Source organism: Manis pentadactyla, chromosome 8, assembly GCF_030020395.1.
Source record: "Manis pentadactyla isolate mManPen7 chromosome 8, mManPen7.hap1, whole genome shotgun sequence".
In the NCBI taxonomy this organism is placed as follows: domain Eukaryota; kingdom Metazoa; phylum Chordata; class Mammalia; order Pholidota; family Manidae; genus Manis; species Manis pentadactyla.
Window position 1 is genome coordinate 122,180,955 of NC_080026.1, and position 24,933 is coordinate 122,205,887.

Consider the following 24,933-nt stretch of genomic DNA (forward strand, 5'->3'; position numbering starts at 1 on the left):
GAACCAGCTCTTGGTTTTAATGATTTTTTTTCCTTTTTTTTTTGTCTCTATTTCATTTATTTCTGCTCTGATCTTAATTATATCCCTCCTACTAACTTTGGGCTTTGTTCTTTTTCTAGTTTCTTTAGTTGTAAGGTTAGATTGTTTGAGATTGTTCTTGTTTCTTGAGGTAGGCATATGTTGTTATGAACTTCCCTATTAGAACTGCTTGTGCTGCATTCCACATATTTTGAACCATTGTGATTCTGTTTTCCTTGGTTCCATGTATTGTTTGATTTCCTCTTTGATCTGCTCATTGATTCATTGACTATTTAGAAACATGATGTTTAACCTTCACAGATTTGTGGGGTTTTTTTGTTTGTTTTTTTCTTGTATTGATTTCTAGTTCGTACTGCTATAGTCTGAAAAGATGCTTGATACTATTTCAGTCTTCTTAAAATTATTTAGACTTGCTAAATATGTGATAGAATATGTGATATATCCTGGAGAATGTTCCATGTGCACTTCAGAAGAATGTATATTCTGCTGCTTTTGGGTGGAATGTTCTGTGTATATCTGTTAGGTCCATCTTGCCTAAGGTGTCATTCAGTGCCACCTTTTCCCTGTTTATTTTTTGTCTGGATGGTCTATCCATTGATGTAAGTGGGGGTTAAAGTTCCCTACTATTAACTGTGTTACTGTCAATTTCTCCCTTTTGGTCTGTTAGTATTTGCTTTGTATGTTTAGGTGTACCTGTGCTGGGTGCGTAGATATTTTTAATCAGTATATCCTCTTGTTGGACTAATCACTTTATCATTATGTAATGTCTTTCTTTGTCTATTGTTACTTTCCTGGTTTTGGAGTCTTAATTTATCCAATATAAGTATTGCTACTCGTTTTTTCTTCTGTTTGTATGGAATGTCTTTTTCTGTTTGTTTTTAGTCTATATGTGTCTTTACATCTGAAGTGAGTCTCTTGTAGGCAGTATATAGATGGGTTTTGTTTCTTTGTCCATTCAACCAGCCTCTGTCTTGATTAGAGCATTCAGTCCATTTACATTTAAAGTAATTAATTGATAGATATGCACTTATTGCCATTTTGTGAATTGTTTGCTGGTTTTTGTAGTTCTTTGTTCCTTTCTTTCTCTCTTGCTCTTTGCTGGGTAGAGTATTCTTGGTTGTAGTTTTTTCCCCTTTCAACATTTTGAATATTTCGTGTCACTCCCTTCTGGCCTTTTAAGTTTTTGATAAAAAGTCTGCTGATAGCCGTATGTGGTTTCCATTGTAGGTAACTGCCTGCATTTCTCTTGCTGCTTTTAAGATTCTCTCTTCATCTTTAATATATGCCATTTTAATAACTGTGTGTCTTGGTGTGGGCTTCCTTGGATTCATCTTGTTAGGAAGCTTTCTGTGCTTTCAGGAACTGGATGTTTATTTCCTTCCCCAGGTTGGGGAAGTTTTCAGCTATTATTTCTTCAAATAGACTTTATACTCTTATCTCTTGCTCTTCTCCTCCTGGGACCCTCTTATGAAGATACTGTTTTGTTTAGAGTTGTTGCAGAGCTCTGTTAGCATTTTCTCATTTTTAGAAATTCTTTTTTCTCTCTGTTCCTCATCTTGGTTACTTGGTGACCCTGTCTTCCAGCTCGCTGATCTGTTCCTCTGCATCCCCTAGTCTACTTCATCCCATCTACTGTATTTTTTTCATTTTGGTTATTCTTCAGATATTTTCTCTCTCTTTGTTGGAATCCTCCCTGAAATAATCTGTTCCCCAGCTCAATGAGCATCTTTATGACCATTGTGTTGAATTCTTTATTAGGTAGATTGCATGTCTCCATTTCATTTAGCACTTTTTCTGGTATTTTGTCTTATTCTTTTGCTTGGAACATATTCCTCTGCCACCTTGTTTTTTCTGGCTTTCTGTTTGTTTCTATGTTTTAGATAGCCATGCCTTCTGGTCTTGAAAGTACTTGCTTTTTATATTAGGCATCCTGTGGTGTCCAGAAGCATAAAACTCTTGCTCACCAGAGGCAGATGCTCCTGGGGTGTTTTTGCCAATATTGAAGGTTGGTTCTGTGGTCTTCCTCCTCCTTCCAGCATACCTTTTTTTTTCATTATATAAGCATTTACGGTTATAAATATTTAAGTACTTTTTTGGTAATAGCACACAAATTTTGATATGTTGTGTTTTCATTATTCAGTTCAACGTATTTTCTAACTACCTGTTTTCTCTAACTGGTGTATTAGAAGTAAATTGTTCAATTTCCAAGTATTTGAAAGATGCTTTTATATACTTTTTGCTATTGATTTATAAAATATGGTCTGTTTTGGTAAATGTTCTATATGCAGGTGAAAAGAATGTACATTCTTTTGTTATCAGAAAAAGTCAAGTTGTTAATAATGTTATTCATTTCTTCTATAACCCTATTTTATACTTTTTCTTAAAATAGTGAGAAAAGTGTTGAAATACCCAAGTAGATTTGTCTTTCTTCCAATAGTGCTATTTTTTGCTTCTTATATTTTGAAACTTTGTTATAGTTGTATATATACTTAGTATTTTTTTTTCTGTTGAGGTGCCATATCATTATGAAATGTTGGTCTTTATCTCTGGTAATACTTCTTTTTCTAAAACCTATTTTTTCTGATATTAACATAGTAACTCCAGTTTCCTTGTTGATTGGTGGTTGCGTCGTATGCCTTTTTACATTGTTTCACTTTCATCTTTTTGTATCTTGGTATTTAAAATGGTTTCTTATAGACAGAATATAGTTTGGTCTTATGTATTTTACCCTGTCTTACAGCTTTTACCTTAACTGAAAGATTTAGACCATTTATATTTAATATACGTAACAATATGATTGGGTTTAAATCTATCATTTGCTTTTTTATTTTCTATTTGTGCCATTTGTTACTTATTTCTTTTCCCCCTTTATTTTGGGTTGTCTATTTTTTATAAATTATATTTATCTCAACTCTATTTTTAAATTTTTTTAGTGTCTGCTCTGATATTATAATACAAATCATAACACAGTCTACATTCAAATTATATTGTATCACTTCACAAATATCATAAGAACCTTACAATAAAGTCCTTCTATTTCTCTCATTCTTTGGGTAATTATTGTCATACATTTTTACTTCTTCATATAAGTCCTGTAATAATACATTGCTATTGATTTTGTTTTAAGCTTTATCTTTTTTAAGCTTTTTATTTTGAACAAAATTTAAATTTACAGAAAAGTTGCAAAACCAGTACAGAGGGCTCTTATCTGCCCTTTACACAGCTTCCCCTAATATCAACATCCTATATAACCATTGTACAATGATTAAAATTAAGAAATTAACATGGCACAATACTATTACCTAAAGTACAAATTGTATTCAGATTTCATCAGTTCTTCCACTAATGTCCTTTTTTGTTTCAGAATCCCACATTACATTATGTGTAGGTAGTCTCCTCCAACCTGTGATAGTTGGAAACACTTGAAGTCTTTTCTTTCATGACATTGACTGTGATGTTTTCTCATGACTAGTTTGAGGTTACGGGTTTTGAGCAAGAACCCTACAGAGGTGGTTGTGGTTCCTTTCCCAGTGAATCATATCAAGTGAAACATATCATGCTGATCTGTATTACTGCTGATTTTGAACTTGACCACTTGGTTATGGTGGTTTCTGTTGTGCTGCTCTACTTTAAAGTTGATAATTTCTTCTTTTTACTTAGTAATTATCTTGGAAGTGCTGATTTTAGACTATACCAGTTACCTTGTTTTTCCTTAATCTTTGCTCCATAATTTTAATGTTCATTGGTGAATCTTCCCTGAAACAATTATTACTGTATTCTAATGTCGATTTTTAAAATTTCCTTCATTCCTTTTGCATTTATTAACTGAAATTCTGTAAGAGAAATGTGTCCCTTTTCCCTCATTTGTTTATTCAGTTACTTAATGATATCAATCTGGACTCATTTATTTTATTCTGTGGGTTCCAATTCAAAATTGTTTTTATCATTTTGTTGCTGAATTTGTTCCAGCTTTGGTGACTGTGAACTCTCTTAAGTTCGTTCTTGTGTCTTTTGACATGCCACTCTTCTTTTTTCAGTTATCTTTTAAAAAGATTTAGAAGTACAAAAAAGCCCCTATGATGTATATCTGTGTATATTACCACTTCTAATATTTTTCATTCTTTTTGTAGATCTGTTATTTTCTTTTTGAGCAAATAACTTTAATATATAGTGTAGTGCAGGTATGCTCATAATGAATTATCTACGCTTTTGTTTATCTGAAAACCTTTTGTTTTCATTTTTGAAAGCTGTTTTTGGTATAGAATGCTAGTTTGATAGCTTTTCTTTTCTTTTTTCCAGGATTTAAAGATTTCCCTCCTATCTCTCTGTCCTCTGCCACCCTTCCCCTGCTCCCAGCTTCCCTAGTTTCTGAGTAGAGTTTTATGGTTATGCTTATTTTTATTTCTGTGTTTGTAAAGTCTTTTTTTCTCTGTATATTGAACATTTTTTTCCTTGTGCCTGGTTCCCAGCAATTTGTTTACAGTGTGCTTCTGTTTGGTTTTCTTCATGTTTCTTTTGCTTGGAATTTATGAGTTTCTAGGATCTATGGGTTTATGGTTGTTATCAAAGTTGGAAAGATTTTGACCATTATATCTTGAAACTTTTCTCAGTTTTTCCCCCCTTCTTTGCTTTTCTGTTCTCTGGATTTCTACATGTATATTAGATCTCTTTATACTGTCTTTCAGGTCACTGATATTCTTTTCATTTTTTTGTGTTTCTTTTAGGATGTTTCTGTTGTTATTTTTTCCAACAGCTATATATCATATTCTTAATTTCATGCAATTAAATTTTAATTTTAGATATTGTGGTTTTTACCTCTATACATAGCAGTTGGTATCATTTTCAAGTTTTCTTTTGCCTTCTTAAATATACAAAGCTCATTTTAAAAAGTTTTCTCAATGTCTTTTTTCTAGTTCCATCATCTCTTTTATGTCTGTCCATTCCTATGGAATGATTTTTCTCCTGGTTGTGGGTAATATTTTTCTCTTTGCATGCTTGACAGTTTTTGATTGGATGTCCAGCATTATAGTTTTGACATTGTTGGGTCTTAGATTTTGTTGTATTTCTTAAAATGGTGCTGGACTTTGTTCTGGCATACAGGTAAGTTGCTTGGAATCTTATCTTTTATGGCTGGCTTTTAAGAGCAACCTTTAGTCTAGATCTTTAGTGATATCTTTCTGAGGACTCTCCCTAATAGCACTATATTTTATGAAGTCTTTTCTTTCTGACTGGTAGTAGCTCAGAGTATGCCCAGCCCTTGTAACTGCTGGGAATTGTTTGGTTTGCTGCTTCCTGCTGGTTCTTTGCTTGGCCTTTGGTAATTTGTTTTCACATATATGCAGATAAGTATTAAGGCAAAGACTGAAAGGGACTTTTCTGCAGATTGCACAGATCTATTTCCCTTTCTTTTATCTCTCAATTTCTGCCTTGAAAATTCTAGCTACCTGAACCTTCCCAAACTCCGATCTTTCACCATAACTCAGTAAGACTGTTGGCCTTTCTTCTGTCTTCCTTCTCTGCTTTTTTGATGGCCCAGATCATGCCTCCAGGCAATAACCTGTGGCAATCATAATGCTCATATACTTTCTTTATATCTAAGATCACAGTCATATATGGCTGTTGTCTACTGTTTACAAACTGTTTTCTTATATATTTTGTCCATTTTCTAGTTGCATCATGGCCAGCAATGGAAGTCAATCTAGAAACTTGATTGTAGAGTAGAAGGGAATAATATTGTAAAGACTCTGAAAAGTGTTCAGTTTTATTCTGGTAGGTATTTAAGTTATTGTTGAGTCACTTTGACCTTGTAGAGTCTTGGATTTAGCTCTCTTATGGTGGTTCTATGTGATTATGTCAAGTGTAGGGCATATTTCTTAGTCTTGAGATATGGTTTTTACACCTACAGCCTGGCTTTTTTGTGAATTTGTTTCATGACCCTTCTAACTTGGCAGGACTGAAATAACAAAATCTTATCCACCATAGAATACATCTGTCAAAATGTTTGCTTGGCTCTTTTAGCCTTCTAGCTATCATTTTTCCCCCAGACTCCTTGCAGTCTTCTCTCCCATTGGTGTATTTTTGGAGTCAGTCAAGAATTTGAGGGTATGTATATGCAGATTTTGGGATTCCACTATTTTTGGTTTCTTCCTTTCCAGGGTACCCAACCTTGAATTGCAGCCATTATCATAACCTTGGACCTTGTCCCTCTGGCTTCTCAGGCAAATAGGACTCTGGCTTTCTACTTGAGATTCACTTTCCACAGGCAGTTTTTTTAGCAAATTCATGGTAAAAGCCGTACAAATGTGGATCTCATCCAGTGTGATTCCTATATTATGTATTGTTGTATAACGAATTACTCTAAAACATAGCTCTTAAAACAATACTCATTTATTACTTTACAGTTCCCTTAGTTCAGAATCAGACATAGCTTCACTAGATCTTCTGATTCAGGGTTTCTCACAAGGTGTCTTAGTTCAGGTGTTAGCCAGCGAGGGCTGGGGTGTCATCTGAAGGCTTATCTAGGAAAGGATCCACATCCAAGTTTATGGGATTGTTGTCAGCATTCATTTCCTAGCAGGTTGTGGACTAAGGGCATCAAATTTTTGCTAGCTGTTGGCTGGAGACTGCCCTCAGTTCTTTTATCACATGAACTTCTCCAGCATGGCAGCTTGCTTTAATAAAAGTTTCAAGCTGAGAAGGCAATAAAGAGTGAGTGAGCAAGATGGAAGTTACAGTCTTTTGTAACCTAATCATAAATGTAACATCTCTTCACCTTTGCCATATTCTTTTCATTAGAAGCAAGTCACTAAGTTCAGCCCGCATTCAAGGGGAGTGGTAATTATACAATGTATAGGGTTATATGTGAGGCAGAGTCACTGGCTCCATCTGAGAAATCTGCCTATTCACTCCACTGCTGTTGATTTAGTGTAGGGACTCTTATTATTTCATATGGGCTGATTGCAGTAGCTTGCTAATGTACTATGCTTCCTAATTTTCTATCCCATCCATTCAAATCTATGAGAAAATAATCTTTTTAGAATATCATTCTGATTATAATGCTTTGATCAATAACTTTAAATTATACTCTATTAACCTGTCAGAAAGGTACAGATTCCTTAGTTTGATATTTAAGACTCCAGATCTCCTCCCTCTTCTCCCCTTTTTGCTTTATTTCCCTTCTCATGCCCTGTACTTTAGTCAGGCACATTGTCCCCCTACTTCACATGCTTATTTCCAGCTTCTTTTCCCTGCTTTATTTTTGTTTACAGCAGTTGTCACTTTCTGTCACTTTCTTATTCCCCACTCCATGAACACTAAAATGTAAGCTCCATGAGAATAGAGACTTTGTTTTGTTCACTGCTTAACACAAAAAGTTTATCTTGAATAAATAAGTGAAGGAGATGTTTGCCTTAAAGCTGAAGAATTTTGGCCATGAATGAGCCAAAATAATGGATTTTTAGTAGTGAAATTTCATAAGTGGGGCCCTCTCTAGCCTCCATCAAATCACATGTAGTCTCTACTAATTCTGAATTTTATGAGAACAGGTATTTAGTTTATTATAGTCTCTTTATGTCTTCAGTGTCTAGTATTGTCTCTGGCAAAGAGAACATGCACATAAGAATTTTTTGTCTGACTGACTGAATTAATGCTCCTTTAGCAATAATTTATCCTCTGTTATGTTTTAAGGACATAGTGTATTCAAATGTTTATGTAATAATTTTCCTTTGTTACTGGTTAAACCCCACAGATTTAGTTTTGCTATTTATTTAATCAGTCATTCATTAAGTTTCTATTGTGAACGAACCCATATAAAAATGATTTTTAACATAAGAAAAGTCAAAGATTATTCTAGAATATGATGTGAAAATACAGGAAACTTTTCAGAGAAGTGTCAAATAATGCTTAGGAATTTGGTATTTGAGCATTTTAATTATTTGCAGTTTCTAGAAAGAGCAATTTTTCTCCTCCTAAAATTGCTCTTCTGTTGTTTGATCATTAGTTTTATATCCCAACTACCCTAACTTCTGCAGTGGGAGCCATGTATCCCACTGCTTTTTGCATGTGGAACATTGCTTTTCTGTATTATAAAATGAAAATACAATTTATAATTAAATATAAGTTTAATATATTAGAGAATCTGCGAGACTGTATTGTTCAGAGAAGTAACAGGAAGAATCTCAACATGAGACTGGTCAGTATTGTCACCTTTGAGAAGGGATATGTCCAGCATGCTTCATTGTTGGTTGTAGGGTAATGTCATGCTTAAAAAGTCTGGGATATAGTCTGCAGTCTTTGCCTCCTCTAGAAAGAGGATAAAATGAAAATAAATTTTTCAAAAAGGAATTAGACTTCAGAGAACTTCCATAGAGAAAAACACATTTTACTAAAATATACATCTAATGCAAATTTAATAAATGCTTTTTCTGCTTTTCTGCCATAGTTTGGATTAAGTCATGTCCAATGCAGGAGCTTGGGCCAGAGACTTAAAAAAAAAAAACTTCTATTGATATGTCATAAATGTACAACTCAAAGATTGTTTGCAAGCTGTGTAATCAGTATTCAAGTTAAAAAAGTAGAACATTAGGAGAGGAGGCAAGATGGTGGCGTGAGTAGGACAGCAGAACTCTCCTCCCAAAAACATATATTTTTAATACAACAAAGACAACTATTCCTAAAAGAGAGATCAGGAGCTACATGACAACAGCCAGCCTACATCTACATCTGTGAGAACCCAGCGCCTTGCGAAGGGGGTAAGATACAAGCCATGGCCTGGCGGGATCCAAGCACCCCTCACCCCAGCACCTGGCGGGAGGAGAGGAGTTGGAGTGGGGAGGGAGAGAGAGCCCAGGACTGCTAAATACCCAGCCCTAGCCATCCTCACCAGGAGCGCAGACACTCAGTGCGCCGGGTGCTGGATGCTAGGGAAATGGGACAGTAAAATCTGCGAGTGGGTCCCCACAGCCGGCACCCCTGGGACAAAAGAAAAGCGAGTGCTTCTTGAAAGTCTTGAAGGGACAGGGGCCTCACAGCTGGACAGTAGTGTCCCAGGACACTCAGCCCAGCAGCTGGGAATCCTGGGAAACTCTGGGCGCCCTAACCCCCTGGGCGGCAGCGCAGCTCTGAGGCTACCCCTCACAGTGAAAAACAGCCTCCCGCCTGCTCCGCCTCTGGTGCGGCCCCGCCATAGTGGAGTAGCAGCCTGAGGCCAGCCACGCCCACAGCACCCGCCCGCAGAGCTTCCTTCATAGCAGCCGGGCAAGAATCAGAGACCCCGTCTGTGCGCAGCTGCCCAGCACAAGCCGCTAGGGGTCGCTGTTCTCCCAGGAAAGGAAGGCCAGGAGCAAGTGGAAAGGGTCTTGGTTCTCCCAGCTGACACACGTGCCAACTGCTTAGGACTACCTCTATCGCCATGGAAACGCAGAAGATTTTGATACAGACCAGACTAACCCAGACATCCTCCCCTGAGAGGGAATCTGAGGAGATAGATTTAATCAATCTTCCTGAAAAAGAATTCAAAATAAAGGTCATAACCATGTTGATGGACTTGCAGAGAAATGTGCAAGAGCTAAGGAGGGAGAATACAGAAGTAAAACAATCTCTGAAAGGACTTAAAAGCAGAATGGATGAGATGCAAGAGACTGTCAATGGAATAGAAATCAGAGAACAGGAATGCAGAGAAGCTGACGCAGAGAGAGATAAAAGGATCTCCAGGAATGAAAGAATATCAAGAGAACTGTGTGACCAATCAAAACAGAACAATATCCTCATTATAGGGGTACCAGAAGAAGAAGAGAGAGAAAAAGGGATAGAAAGTGTCTTTGAAGAAATAATTGCTGATAACTCCCCCAACTAGGGGAGGAAATAGCTTCTCAGACCACGGAAGCACACACAACTCCCAACACAAGGGACCCAAGGAGGACAACATCAAGACACATAATAATTAAAATGGCAAAGATCAAAGACAAGCACAGAGTATTAAAGGCAGCCAGAGAGAGAAAAAAGGTTCACCTACAAGGGAAAACCCATCAGGTTATCATCATACTTCTCAACAGAAATCTTACAGGCCAGAAGAGAATGGCATGATATATTTAATGCAATGAAACAGAAGGGCCTTGAACCAAGAATACTGTATCCAGCATGATTATCATTTAAATATGAAGGAGGGATTAAACAATTCCCAGACATGCAAAAGTTGAGGGAATTTGCCTCCCACAAACCACCTCTACAGGGTATTTTAGAGGGACTGCTCTAGATGGAAGCCCTCCTAAGGCTAAACAGATGTCACCAGAGAAAATAAAATCACAGAAAGAAAGTGGAACAATCAAATAATAACTAAAGGCAAAAAATAAAATCAACTACCCACAAAAGAGCAGACACACACACACAAAAAAAACCCAACACCTAACATACAAAGAATGGAGGAGGAGGAATAAGAAGGGAAAGAAAGAAAGAATCATTGGACTGTGTTTATAGTAGCTCAATAAGTGAGTTAAGTTAGACAGTAAGATAGTAAAGAAGCTAACCTTGAACCTTTGGTAACCATGAACCTAAAGCCTGCAATGGTAATAAGTACATATCTTTCAATAATAACCCTAAATGTAAATGGACTGAATGCACCAATTGAAAGACACAGAGTAATAGAATGGATAAAAAAGCAAGACCCATCCATATGCTGCTTACAAGAGACTCACCTCAGACCCAAAGACATGCACAGACTAAAAGTCAAGGGATGGAAAAAGATGTTTCATGCAAACAACAAGGAGAAAAAAGCAGGTGTTGCAATACTAGTATCAGACAAAATAGACTTCAAAACAAAGAAAGTCACAAGAGATAAAGAAGGACATTATATAATGATAAGGGGGTCAATCCAACAAGTGGATATAACTGTTATAAAAATATATGCACCCAATACAGGAGCACCAACATATGTGAAACAAATACTAACAGAATTAAAGGAGGCAATAGAATGCAATACATTTATTTTAGGAGACTTCAACACACCACTCACTCCAAAGGACAGATCCACCAGACAGAAAATAAGTAAGGACACAGAGGCACTGAACAACACACCAGAACAGATGGACCTAATAGACATCTACAGAACCCTACACCCAAAAGCAACAGGATATACGTTCTTCTCAAGTGCACATGGAACATTCTCCAAAATAGACCACATACTAGACCACAAAAACAGCCTCAGTAAATTCAAAAAGATTGAAATTCTACCAACCAACTTCTCAGACTACAAAGGTATAAAAGTAGAAATAAATAGTACAAAGAAAGCAAAAAGGCTCACAAACACATGGAGGCTTAACAACATACTCCTAAATAATCAATGGATCAATGACCAAATCAAAATAGAGATCCAGCAATATATGGAAACAAATGACAACAACACAAAGCCCCAACTTCAGTGGGATGCAGCGAAAGCAGTCTTAAGAGGAAAGTATATAGCAATCCAGGCATATTTAAAGAAGGAAGAACAATCCCAAATGAATAGTGTAAAGACACAATTATTGAAATTGGAAAAGGAACAACAAATGAGGCCCAAAGGCAGCAGAAGGAGAAACATAATAAAGATCAGAGAAGAAATAAATAAAATTGAGAAGAATAAAACAATAGAAAAAAATCAGTGAAACCAAGAGCTGGTTCTTTGAGAAAATAAACAAAATAGATAAACCCCTAGCCAGACTTATAAAAAGAAAAAGAGAATCCACGCACATCAACAGAATCAGAAATGAGAAAGGAAAAATCATGACGGACCTTACAGAAATACAAAGAATTATTAGAGAATACTACAAAAAACTATATACCAACAAGTGGAAAACCTAGAAGAAGTGGACAACTTCCTAGAAAAATGCAACCTTCCAAGACTGACCAAGGAAGAAACAGAAAATCTACACAGACCAATTACCAGCAAAGAAATTGAATCGGTAATCAAAAAACTATCCAAGAGTAAAACTCCCAGGCCAGATCAATTTACCGGGGAGTTTTATCAGACACACAGAGAAGACCTAATACCCATTCTCCTTAAAGTTTTCCAAAAATAGAAGAAAGGGAATACTTCCAGACTCATTCTATGAAGTCTGCATCACTCTAATAAACCAGGCAAAGACCCCACCAAAAAAGAAAATTACAGACCAATATCCCTGATGAGCATAGATGCAAAAATACTCAACAAAATATTAGCAAATCGAATTCAAAAGTATATCAAGAGGATCATAAACCGTAATCAAGTGGGATTCATCTCAGGGATGCAAGGATGGTACAACATTAGAAAATCCATCAACGTCATCCACCACATAAAAAAAAAAAAAAGGAGAAAAATCACATGATCATCTCCATAGATGCTGAAAAAGCATTCAACAAAATTCAACATCCATTCATGATAAAAACTCTCATCAAAATGGGTATAGAGGGCAAGTACCTCAATATAACAAAGGCCATATATGAAAAACCCACAGCCAACATCTTACTGAAGAGCGAGAAGCTGAAAGCATTTCCTCTAAGATGGGGAACAAGACAGGGATGCGCACTCTACCCACTGTTATTTAACATAGTACTTGAGGTCCTAGCCATGGCAATTAGACAACATGAAGAAATACAAGGAATCCAGATCAGTAAAGAAGTCAAACTCACTATTTGCAGATGACATGATATTGTACATAAAAAACCCTAAAGACTCCACTCCAAAAGTACTAGAACCAGTATTTGAATACAGCAAAGTTGCAGGATACAAAATTAATACACAGAAATCTGAGGCTTTCCTATACACTAACAATGAACTAGTAGAAAGAGAAACTAGGAAAGCAATTTCATTCATAATTTCATCAAAAAAAATAAAACACCTAGGAATAAACCTAACCAAGGAAGTGAAAGACCTATACCCCAAAAATTACAAGACATTCTTAAGAGAAATTAAAGAGGACACTCACAAATGGAAACTTATCCCATGCTCTTGGCTAGGAAGAATTAATATTGTCAAAATGGCCATACTGCCCAAAGCAACCTACAGATTTAATGCCATCCCTATCAAATTACCAACAGCATTCTTCAACGAACTGGAACAAATAGTTCTAAAATCCATATGGAACCACCAAAGACCGAATAGCCAAAGCAATCCTGAGAAGGAAGAATAAAGTAGGGGGAATCTCGCTCCCCAACTTCAAGCTCTACTACAAAGCCACAGTAATCAAGACAGTTTTGTACTGGCACAAGAACAGAGTCACAGACCAGTGGAACAGAATAGAGTCTCCAGATGTTAACCCAAACATATATGGTCAATTAATATACGATAAAGGAGCCATGGACATACAATGGCAAAATGACAGTCTCTTCAACAGATGGTGCTGGCAAAACTGGACAGCTACATGTAAGAGAATGAAACTGGGTCATTGCTAACCCCATACACAAAAGTAAATTCAAAATGGATTGAAGACCTGAATGTAAGTTATGAAACCATTAAACTCTTAGAAAAAAAACATAGGCAAAGATCTCTTGGACATAAACATGAGTGACTTCTTCATGAACATATCTCCCCAGGCAAGGGAAACAAAAGCAAAAATGAACACGTGGGTCTATATCAAGCTGAAAAGCTTCTGTACAGCAAAGGACACCATCAATAGGACAAAAAGGTACCCTACAGTATGGGAGAATATATTCATAAATGACAGATCTGATAAAGGCTTGACATTCAAAATACATAAAGAGCTCACGCACCTCAACAAACAAAAAGCAAATAATCCAATTAAAAAATGGGCAGAGTAGCTGAATAGACAGTTCTCCAAAGGAGAAATTCAGATGGCCAGCAGACACATGAAAAGATGCTCCATATCACTAATCATCAGAGAAATGCAAATTAAAACCACAATGAGATATTACCTCACACCAGTAAGGATCGCCACCATCCAAAAGACAAACAACAACAAATGTTGGCAAGGTTGTGGAGAAAGTGGAACCCTCCTACACTGCTGGTGGAAATGTAAATTAGTTCAACCATTGTGGAAAACAGTATGGAGGTTCCTGAAAAAGCAGCTCAAAATAGAAATACCATTTGACCCAGGAATTCCACCTCTTAGGAATTTATCCTAAGAATGCAGCAGCTCAGTTTGAAAAAGACATTTGCACCCCTATGTTTATCACAGCATTATTTATAATAGCCAAGAATTGGAAGCAACCTAAGTGTCTGTCAGTAGATGAATGGATAAAGAAATATTCCATTGTGTATATTTGGTACATTTGCACATGGAATATTATTCAGCTATAAGAAGAAAACAAATCCTACCATTTGCAACAACATGGATGGAGCTAGAGGGTATTATGTTCAGTGAAATAAGCCAGGTGGAGAAAGACAGGTACCAAATGATTTCACTCATATGTGGAATATAAGAACAAAGGAAAAACTGAAGGAACAAAACTGCAGCAGAATCACAGAACCCAAGAAAGGTCTAACAGTTACCAAAGGGAAAAGGACTGGGGAGGATGGGTAGGAAGGGATGGAGAAGGGTGGGGAAGAAGAAAGGGGGCCTTACGATTAGCATGTATAATGTGAGGGGAAGCATGAGGAGGGCTGTGCAACACAGAGAAGACAAGTAGTGCTTTTACAGCATCTTACTACGTTGATGGACAGTGACTAATGAGGTATGTCGGGGACTTGGTGAAGGGGGGAGTCTAGTAAACATAATGTTCCTCATTTAATTGTAGATTAATGATACCAAACCAAACCAAACAAACAAACAAACAAACAAAAGCAGAACATTAAAACACCCAGGAAATCCGTCTTTTAGTCACTATTCCCATCACAGGTAAACTAGCATCCTGGCTTCTACTAACAAACATAAATTTTCCTTGTTTTTATATCAGTGAAATTATAATACATGTATTTTTTATGTTTGACTTCTTCTCCTTGGCATTATTCATCCTGTTGGTGTGTATAGTTAGAGATTGTTCATTCTCATTACTGCATAATAGTCCTTAGTGTAAATATACCACAGTTTATTTTCCCCTCATTCTATTGTTGTTTGGTAGTTTCTAATTGGGGCTAATACAAATAATGCTACTCTGTTACTATAATCCAAATCTTTTGGTAACATATGGACTCATTTCTGTTAAATATATTCCTAGTAAAGGAATTGCTGAACCTGATTTTTTTGCTTCCTTATATTCTTCATAGTATTTCTTCTTGGAATATCTATATTCCAGCCATCTTTTTAAAGTCTAGCTTTCTCTAATGCACCCAGCCAAAATATTACTTCTCTATTTACCCATCATTTTGTGTATGTATATATACCTCCTATTTTATTGCATTCTGCTTTTTTACTTTTATGTAGATATTTAATTTTCCAAAATACTAAGTTTTTTGAGAACACTATCACACTATTAAAGCTACGTTATATCCTGTAAAGCTGTACTTTCAAAATACAGCCACCACTACTACATACCTATTAGAGTGACTAAAATCTGAAACATTGACAACACTGAATGCTAGTAGAAATTCTCATTTGTTACTGGTGGGAGTGAACCATGGCACAGCCACCGTGGAAGACAGTATCAGTTTCTTACAAAGCTATACAGTCTTACCATATAGCCCATCAATCATGCTCATAGTTATTTACCCACATGAGTAGGAAACTGTATATCCATACAGAAAAAACTGCACACAGAATGTTTTTATCTGTTATGTTCATAATTGCTAAAAATTGGAAGCAAGTTGCCGTTCGGTAAGTGAATTATAAACTGTGATACACTTATACAATGGCGTATTGTTCTGTGATAAAAAGAAATGAACTATCAAACCACAAAAAGACATGAAGGAACCCTAAGTGCATATTGCTAAATGAAAGAAGACGATCTCAAAAAGCTACATATTATATGATGACTACATAACATTTATGAAAAAGGCAAAAAAGTAAAAAATAAATATTGCCAGGGGCTCTGGGAAAGGGAAAGAGGGATACATAAGTAGATGAAGCAGAGGGGATTTTTTAGGGCAATGAAACTACTCCATATAATACTGTAATGATGGTTACATGGTATTGTGCATTTATCAAAGTCCATAATAGAACTGGGCAACACAAGGAGTGAGTACTAATGTAAACTATGGACTTTTAGTTGATAACAGTAATTATCAGTATTCGTTTATCACCTGTAATAAATATACCACCTAATGTAAGATTTAACGGTAGAGGAAACTGTAGGGAAGGGAGTATATGAGAACTCTGTACTTTCTGTGCAATTTTTCTGTAAACCTAAAACTGCTGCAGAAACCAACAAAGAAAAAAATTCCACTCTTACTACCTTCACAACTACCTCTTTAGTCAAAGCTGAAGTCCTTACCTACAAGACCCTAAATGAATCTGACTCCTGAATACTTCATCTGGATACCACTTCTTACTTACTTGTTATTCCAGCCACACTGGCCTTCAGCTGTGTTTTGAACTACTTTCTTGCCTTAGAGTCTTTGCTTGCTATTCACTCAGCCTGGAACACCCTTCCCCTAAAGGCTCCCATTCTTTCCTCTCCCATTATTCAAGAGTGTTCTCAAATGCTGCGTTATCAGGGTTACCTTTGCCACATCACACTTATACTCATCTGTGTTTTCTTTTATAGCTTGTAATACTTCCTTATCTTGTTTACATGGTAATTTTCTCTCTTTTTAAATTAAGTTCTATAAAGGCAGAATTTTGTCTTTTTTTCCCTCTGTTGTATCCTCAGCCCCTAGAGTAGTGTTTGGCACATAGTAGGTACTTAATAAATATTTCTAGAATGGGTGCATGAATGAAGTCCATTTTCTGTATGGAAGGTAAATCTATGTGGCAAGTCAAATTTAAGTTCAAAAGATTATTTAGTAAGTATGGAATATGAGTTATAAGATGCATAATAATAATGGCTGATGTCATCAATATGATAGCATGATGCTTTCATTTTCACTAAAAGATGCATGTGCTTCACAAATGGAAATTTCTGTTTACAGGTCAGAAAACGCTCTTCCACAAACAGTGTAGGAGAGACTGCTAGTGTTTTCCTCTTGAATCTTTTTTTTTTCTTTGAATTAAAAAATGTACAAAAACAATAAAAAATCACAAAACGCAAATGTATGAAGTACAAAATAAAACAACTCAAATCCATCCAGAGACAAGTCACAGTTAACACTCTCATTATTGCCCTTTAGAACCATCTGAGATGGATTTGTGTGTTTTGTGGATTTCTAAAAATATTTGGATTATATGTGGTGAAACAAATGTTTGAAAGACTATATAACTATATAAAACTATATAACTGGACAGAATATAGAAATAGTAAATAGTGTGAAAGTATTTCATGAACTGCTTAAGTATTTAATGCCCTATCTCTTGCAGATTGTAACATTGACTCTTGTCTTGGTATAATGTTGTCTAATGTAGAATTTATCATATATTCAGAATTTTTAAATGTTCCTGACAATCTGAACATGAACAAGAGGAACTTTGGCATTTATGAGTATTACTCTAAAGAAGAGAAATCTTAAACTCCTTCCCCTACACATGGTAAAAATGGTTGATTATCTTAAATAGGAAACTTCAGATTAGTTTTGAAAATATTTTAGACTTTCATGGAAACTTCACACTTTAATTTTTTATTGGACTTAAAATTCAAACTTCTTAAGAGAAAATTTTCTTTATGAGTCTTAACATTTATATATGAACTTTTGGGAAAAATCTAAAACTACTCACAGTAATGTATATAATTTAGTTGTGAGTTTATTTTATTTCATGGACGAACAGACCAAAGATTAAAATCATGTTATATTGTGTGTTGTTGCTGTTAAAAAAAATTAAACCACATTTCCTAAGTTCTAAGCATTTTCAAAACCTTTAGGAATGAATAGATTGTGAAAAAGAAGTATTAGTGTTACTAGATGACATTCTTCTTAATGTGTATTAACATGATCTCCTGACTTCAGAGAGTTGTACTGCTGGAGGATAACTTTCTGGAGAGAATATATATATGCACAAAATAATTCAGTTGTTAGGTGGTGATTTACACAAAAGGGATTTAACTTGAGTATATTCTGCTATTTAAAAACATTTTTTAGTTTTAATGTTAGATAGTCCTATGAAAGTTCCTATCCTAAGATGCTGGTGATTAATGTTTCTGTGTTCAGAGTTGTCAAGCCAGCATCCTGAATACTGAAAAAAAACCCACAGGTATATTTGGTTACACAGTATTTTGCTCTGCTTTAACCGAAGAATTAATTGTTAGTATTTAAATATTAAAAGATTTATATGGAAATCTAGATTTCCAACTTTGCTTTAAAGTGTGAAGATTGGACAATATTAAACTTTCTTGTTTCAACACAGCGGTGATTCTTCCCTAGGGGCAATTTTGGCTATGCTACAACAGAGGACATTTGCTAATGTCTAGAGATAGTTTTGACTGTTATGACTTGGTGGTAGGTACTATTGGCATCTAGTGGGTACAGGCCAAGGATGCTTCTTATTACAGGATAGCCTCCTACAGCCAAGACTTACCTGGTCCAAACTATTGTACTGAAGTTAAGAAGTCTTGTAATGACAATAATTGACCTGAATTGAAACATGGTTTTTCCATACAGGTTAAAGTTAGCCATAGTCTTCTTCCAACTTGCTTTATTTACTTGCCTGGACTTTGTACACTTTTGGATTTGTGTGTTTTCCTTTAATGGAAGTTAATTTAGTGATAACTGAAACTACCCCAGGTATTATTTATTAGAAAAGATGATGGCAAATGCAAAAAATGTTTTATTACTTCTGGCATGAAGGATTTTAGAATCCAAATTTTATTTTTCCTGTTATTTTTATTTATTCCTTCAATTAACATAGTGCTATGTACTAAGCTCTGTTGTAGAGATGGAGGAGATAAGCAGGTGCAGACACTTTAAAGATTGTTATGTCTTGGAGAATTGTTCTGTTTATTATTACATAATGCTTCCTATATCCCTGATAATTTCCCTTGATTTGAAGTTGGCTTTGTCTGAATTTAATATACTCTTTTGATTAGCATTAGCATTGTATTTCTCTATCCCTTTACTTTTAATCTTCCTGTGTCTTTATTTAAAATGGGCTTTTGAAGGCAATATATTGTTGGGTCTTGGGTTTTAGTCGGCTCTGACAGTCTCTGTATTTTATTTCCTGCATTTAGATTGTTCACATTTAAATTGTTTATTGATTGGATTCATATAAACTATTTTATATTGTTTTAGTTAAACTTGTTATTTCTTTTTTGTCTTTCACCATATTCCTGTGTTATCTGGTTTTAATGTAGCATTTTGTATTATTTCATTTTCTCCTTAACATATCATTTATATGCCTTTTAACATTTTTTGTTTGTATGCATGTATGTGGTTACCCTGGAGTTTACAGTATGCATTTATAGCTAATACAAGTCCACTTTGAATTAACACTAGGCCACTTCATGAATAGTGCAGATATCTTATAACAGAATATTCCCAATTCCTCCCATCTGTCCCTTATAACATTGCTGTTGTTCATTTAATTTATCCTGAATCTATAGTTACCCAATATATTAGTGCTATTAGTACTTTGAACAAACTGTTATCTGTTAGATCAATTGAGAATAAAAAAACAAAAGATTTTATTTATTCCTGTTCTGATGCTCTTCCTTTCTTTATGTGGATCCAAATTTCTGACATGTATCACTTTCCTTTCTGAAGTATTTCTTTTAATATTTTTTGCAAGACAGTTCTACTGGTGACAAAGTCCCACGATTTTTGTTTGAGAAATTATTTCTTCATTACTTTTAAAGGATAATTTCATTGGATACAGACTTTTAGGTTGGTGTTTTTTTTTTCTCTCCACATTTTAAATATTTCATTCCGTTTTCTTCTTGATTATGTGGTTTCTGAAGAGAAGTCCAGTGTAATGCTTGTTCCTTTATAGAGAAGGTGTTTTTTTTTTTAGCTTCTTAAAATCTTTCTCTTTGTCTTTGATTTTCTACAGTTTGAATATGATATGTCTAGGTGAAAACAGGAGGGGATTTTTCTCCTACCTTCAAACTGAGAACCTGGGGTGGGACTCCTGGAGGTACAGCACAGAATTCCAATTTCTCCACATCCTTGCCAACATTTATTATTTTATGTTTTTTTTTATTGTAGTCATCCTAATGAGTATGAAGTAGTATCTTATTGTGGTTTGATTTACATTTCCCTAATGATGAGTTATGTTGAACATCTTTTCCTGTGTTTATTGACTGTTTGCATATCTTTAGAGAAATACCTATTCAAGTCCTTTGCCCAGTTTTAAATTAGGTTGTTTGTTTTTATGTGTGTTGAATTGTGGGAGTTCTTTATGTATTCTGGATATTAATCCTTTAGCCATATATATGATTTGCAAATATTTTCTGTCATTCTTTGGATACTGTTTTAACTCTTTTGATAGTGTCTTCACACAGCTAAGTTTTTAATCTTGATGAAATTCAATTTATCTTCTCTTTTGTTGCCTAAATTTATCTGTTTTCTCTTTTGTTGCCTAAATTTATAATAAGTGCCTAATAGTGTGCCCCACACCCATTTTTCAGAGTTTTATGCACTTTATTTTTCTCATCTTACTTTTTCAGTATTTCCAGTGTTGGCTTTGAGAAAGGAAAAAAAGGAAAGTCATTGGGGGAACCAGTATATCTGTTATCAACAATAAAGTTTCTGAAGACAGAATAATACTAAGTTGCCAGTACAGCCCTTTCAACCAGTGAGAAGGAGCAATGTACTTTATTTTCTAACCTTTCAGAATACTATTAAGTTGTGAAGCAGTTTTTTATTATAAATCTCAATTTATATATTTATATAACATCAGAACATATGCCTATTTGAGAGCATAAATATTTTGAAATAGAAAGTGACCCTGAAATTGAACTCAAATCTGATAATTTTGTTGAATTTATTTCTAAAAATTAGCTCTTTAAAGTACAGAATATACAAATGTTTTTGTGGTTTAATTGGTTACGTAAATTTTAAAAATACATAATATTGGTTGGTATTCATTTACAATTCAAGTGTTAACTTTATCAGATGTCATTTTGTTGTTGAGGTATAATTGACATATATATTAGTTTCAGGTGTACACAATAATGATTCAGTATTTGTAAAATGTCATTTTCAAATAACAGTTTCATATTTTATGTTTGACTTTTACTTTCTCAAAGTAGAGTATAGAGAATGAAGTTTCTACTTTCAGTATTATTTAATATATTCTTTAATAATTCTCATTAAATTTTTATGTTGGTCAATTTACAGGTGAATTATGTAACCTCATTACGCTGGATGTAGCTCACAATCAACTTGAACACCTCCCAAAGGAGATTGGAAACTGCACACAGATAACCAACCTTGACTTGCAACACAATGAACTGCTAGACCTCCCAGATACTATAGGTATGAGGGGTAGATATTGATAGTCATTTATAGCTACTTGGACATTAAAAAGACTATTTTTGATCCATTTTAATGATAAAAATTAAAAGATTAAAGTTCAGCATTGTCAGAGTATTTAATTTCAAATAACAATAAAATAATAAAATTATTTATAGTAAAAATATCATTTATTTAACAAAATAAAAATTATCACTTTTTATTTCTATTTCCTGGCAAAGAAAATAATTTGGTTTTAGAAAATGAGTTCATTTGGGTTATAAATAGATAGAATATTGTCATAGGTATATATTCTATTATAGCTCTGTGCTCAAATTGCAGAATGGTTATATTTTCTCTTTTTGCTTATTTTAAAATGTTGCATACTGTTTATAGGGTGCAGTCCTTTTGCTAAAGTAGACCACACTGAAAGATAAAACAACTGTTGCTTAGTTTTTGAAACATGGCCAATATAATTTAAGTTTGTTCATCTGTGGTGAGAAGAGATATCTTGAAGTACAAAATAATATTTTGAAGACTTAATCAAACTACAAAATATTGAATTGTACTTACTATATGTTCTATGTTTACATAGTCTTGTTTATTTTTCTAATTGCCCATAAATTTATACAAACAGCAAGGGAATTTTTAAAAAATTGGGCACTTTTTTAGTTATTGATATGGTATAAAGATGCTGTAATGTTTATTTAGAAAAATTACATCTGTATTTAATCTATATAATTTCAGTATGAGTATCTCTCAGATTCTATTAGTAAATCAGATGAGGCCTATAATGATATCTTTCTCCAAAAGAATTTTGTGTTTGCCTCTGTGAGATACTTTAGAGACCACTTTAATCCATCCATGTTCTAAGATTTGAGATTTTTCTGGTTCCCCAGGTGATTCAAAGGCTGGTTGTAGACTAATTGGAATGATGTTTAACTTAGTACTAGGGTGCAGCCCTGTAGGGTCCAAGCTAATACTGATTACTAGACCTGCCCTTTGCGGGTTCTTGGCAGAAACATGCCTTAGTCCATCAGCTGTGTCTTTTAGTTAGGGAAGCACTCTCAAAACAAAATACTCTACAGTGTTTTGTTTATTTCTGGGTTCTCTGAGCTGGTTTCTGTCCTGGTAATTAGTCATTACCTTTTTAGCTCTTGGATTTCTGTGAGTGTTCTTAGTTTTTTTTCAATGGTAGGGTTTTCTTGGACTACCTAGTCTGCTATCAGTACTTGAAACAGAAGCATTGTTGAGGAATTTTTAGTAAGTTATAATAAACTGTCTTAGGTTATATGACAACTATTTCTTTACGAAAAGCAATCTGAGACTTCTTCAGGATATAATAGGTAGCCATTAGAATGTGTATCTTTGTGATTCTTGGCCCAGAGATCTTTGTATCACATTCCTATTTGCAGTGGCAACAGACTAAGTATTTTCTAGTTAACTAGTAACTGTATTGGATTAATCTCTGAAAGCCAAGATGTGTTCACAACATATGGTGAATTGCTCTATTAATATTCATAATAAATATTCGACTGAATTTCCTATATAAATTAAAGAATCAGATTTCTCATTCAGTAAGGACTGAACACAATTATTTCTTGCTTTTATTTCTTTAAAATCTATTGACATGACCAGATGAACAAAGAGAACTGACCCTAGAAGAAAAAGCATAGAAAAGATATATACTGCATATATAAAACATGATCAGGCTGATACAAAAAGGAAGGAACGAGTATTCTTCTTAAAAGTGTCTTTGCCAAATGAAATTTAATGGAAAATGCTGTGTGATACAATGAACACATCCAAAGATCAAAATAGCAATGTGGGGAAGATAAGTGGAAGAAGTCCCCTAGAACCTAGAACAAAAAGACTGGAAGATACAGAATATGTTGGGGGGGGGGAAATGTCTAGGGAGATAGGACTAGAAGTTCTAGAAAGAGAATAGAGGTAATATAGTGAGAAAAGTAACAAAATGTAATTTCATATTATTTCCCTGAACTTTATAAAAATCCACATAAGATTGAAATGGCTTACCAAGAAGAGATAATGAAAAAAGATACATTCTGGTAGAACTTTAAAAATTAGATTTATTTAATTATTTATTAATAACTTTCCTGTTGCCGTAATTGCCTGTCATCTCTCAATTGGCCGAAGTCAGCCTTGTAGTAGTTTTCTCAGAAATGGTTCATTAACAGTAGTTCCCTAGTTCCTATATGTTTGAAACCTTTATACTTGAAGAACAGTTTGGATGGATATAAAAATCACTGGGTCCAACTTATTTTCTTGAACATCTTAGAAGTAAGAAGTAGTTATACTGTTTTTTCCTTGAACGTCTTAGAACTAAGAGGTATACTATTTTCTGAAAAAAAAAATGTATAGAAGTATGAAGCCAGTCCAGTTATTTCCATTGTAAATGATGTAATCTTTCTGCCTGGCCACCCAAAGGGTTGTTTGTTTATTTCTGAAGGTCAAGAACTCTATTTTATTTCTCAGTGTTGATCCTTCAGTGTCCATTTCCCTGGGATACTCTGAGGCAATTCAGCATATAGATTTAATTTCTATTTCAGCATAGTTTTCTTGAATTAGACATTGATATATTTAATTTGAGGTGCTTGTTCTTAACATTGAAATATATGTAAGTTGGCTTATTTTGAACAACTAACTGAAACAGTGAAAGAGAAAAGTGAATAATGCACAATTTTAACATGATCAGTTTTCAGTGAAATGTCACGTAAAGCACTTAAAAAAAGCAACTTTAAAAAATTAAAGTCTTGCTCACTCTTAGAAAAAGATTTTTTACTGCATATCAGACAAGGGAACTGAAATTAGACTCTTGAAATGTTATAAAGTTATGTTCTTATCCCTCTCCTTGATGTTTAATTACTGTGTATTTCTTAGGATATTTTAGATGCCAGACACTTTATTGTTACTGAGCATATCGAGCAAGTTCTAGCCTCAGGGCTTTTGTACTTTGTAGTCTCTCTGCTTAGGTAGGACCCTTGTCTCTTAAATATCCATGTAATTTCCTTTGCTCTTTCAACTGATCAAATGGATATGTTGGACATATCATTAATCAGCCCTGTTCATACTCTTCAATAGTCTAACAATATTTTGTTATTTAATATTTTATACATGTATCTGTATCCTTATCTGGTTAAATAACAGTCAAAAGGGAATGAAGTTAAAGTACTGAAATAGAATAATCTTAGCAAATAGAGAAAGCAAAGGTGGTGTTGGCTGATAAAATCTTCCAGTTAGTAGGGCTAGGGTCAGTGTCCCTTGGATTCACTTCTGACAAAGGATAACTTCTCCATTTATCCTTCTTTCTGTTGGCTTTCTTACTTTAATATTTCTCTCTTCTGTCAGAAGGAATCCTTCTGCATTTTAAGTGTGTTTATTAATATGAAAACATTTGATTTTATTATTAGTCCCTTGTAGTTAAAATGTTATCCGAGAATAACACAAGTGCCTCACTTCTAGTGTATTTCTACATGGTCATATCACAAGTATGC

General features: G+C 34.6%; 1 protein-coding gene across 1 annotated transcript in view; it reads left to right on the forward strand.

The window, feature by feature from the left end:
* The window catches only part of SHOC2 (SHOC2 leucine rich repeat scaffold protein), a 109,913-nt gene that overhangs the window by 59,044 nt on the left and 25,936 nt on the right, over window positions 1-24,933 (forward strand). The window contains exon 3 of the mRNA XM_036898757.2: window positions 21,305-21,442. Within this exon, the coding sequence (XP_036754652.1) occupies window positions 21,305-21,442 (138 nt within the window). The remainder of the gene's footprint in view (window positions 1-21,304; window positions 21,443-24,933) is intronic.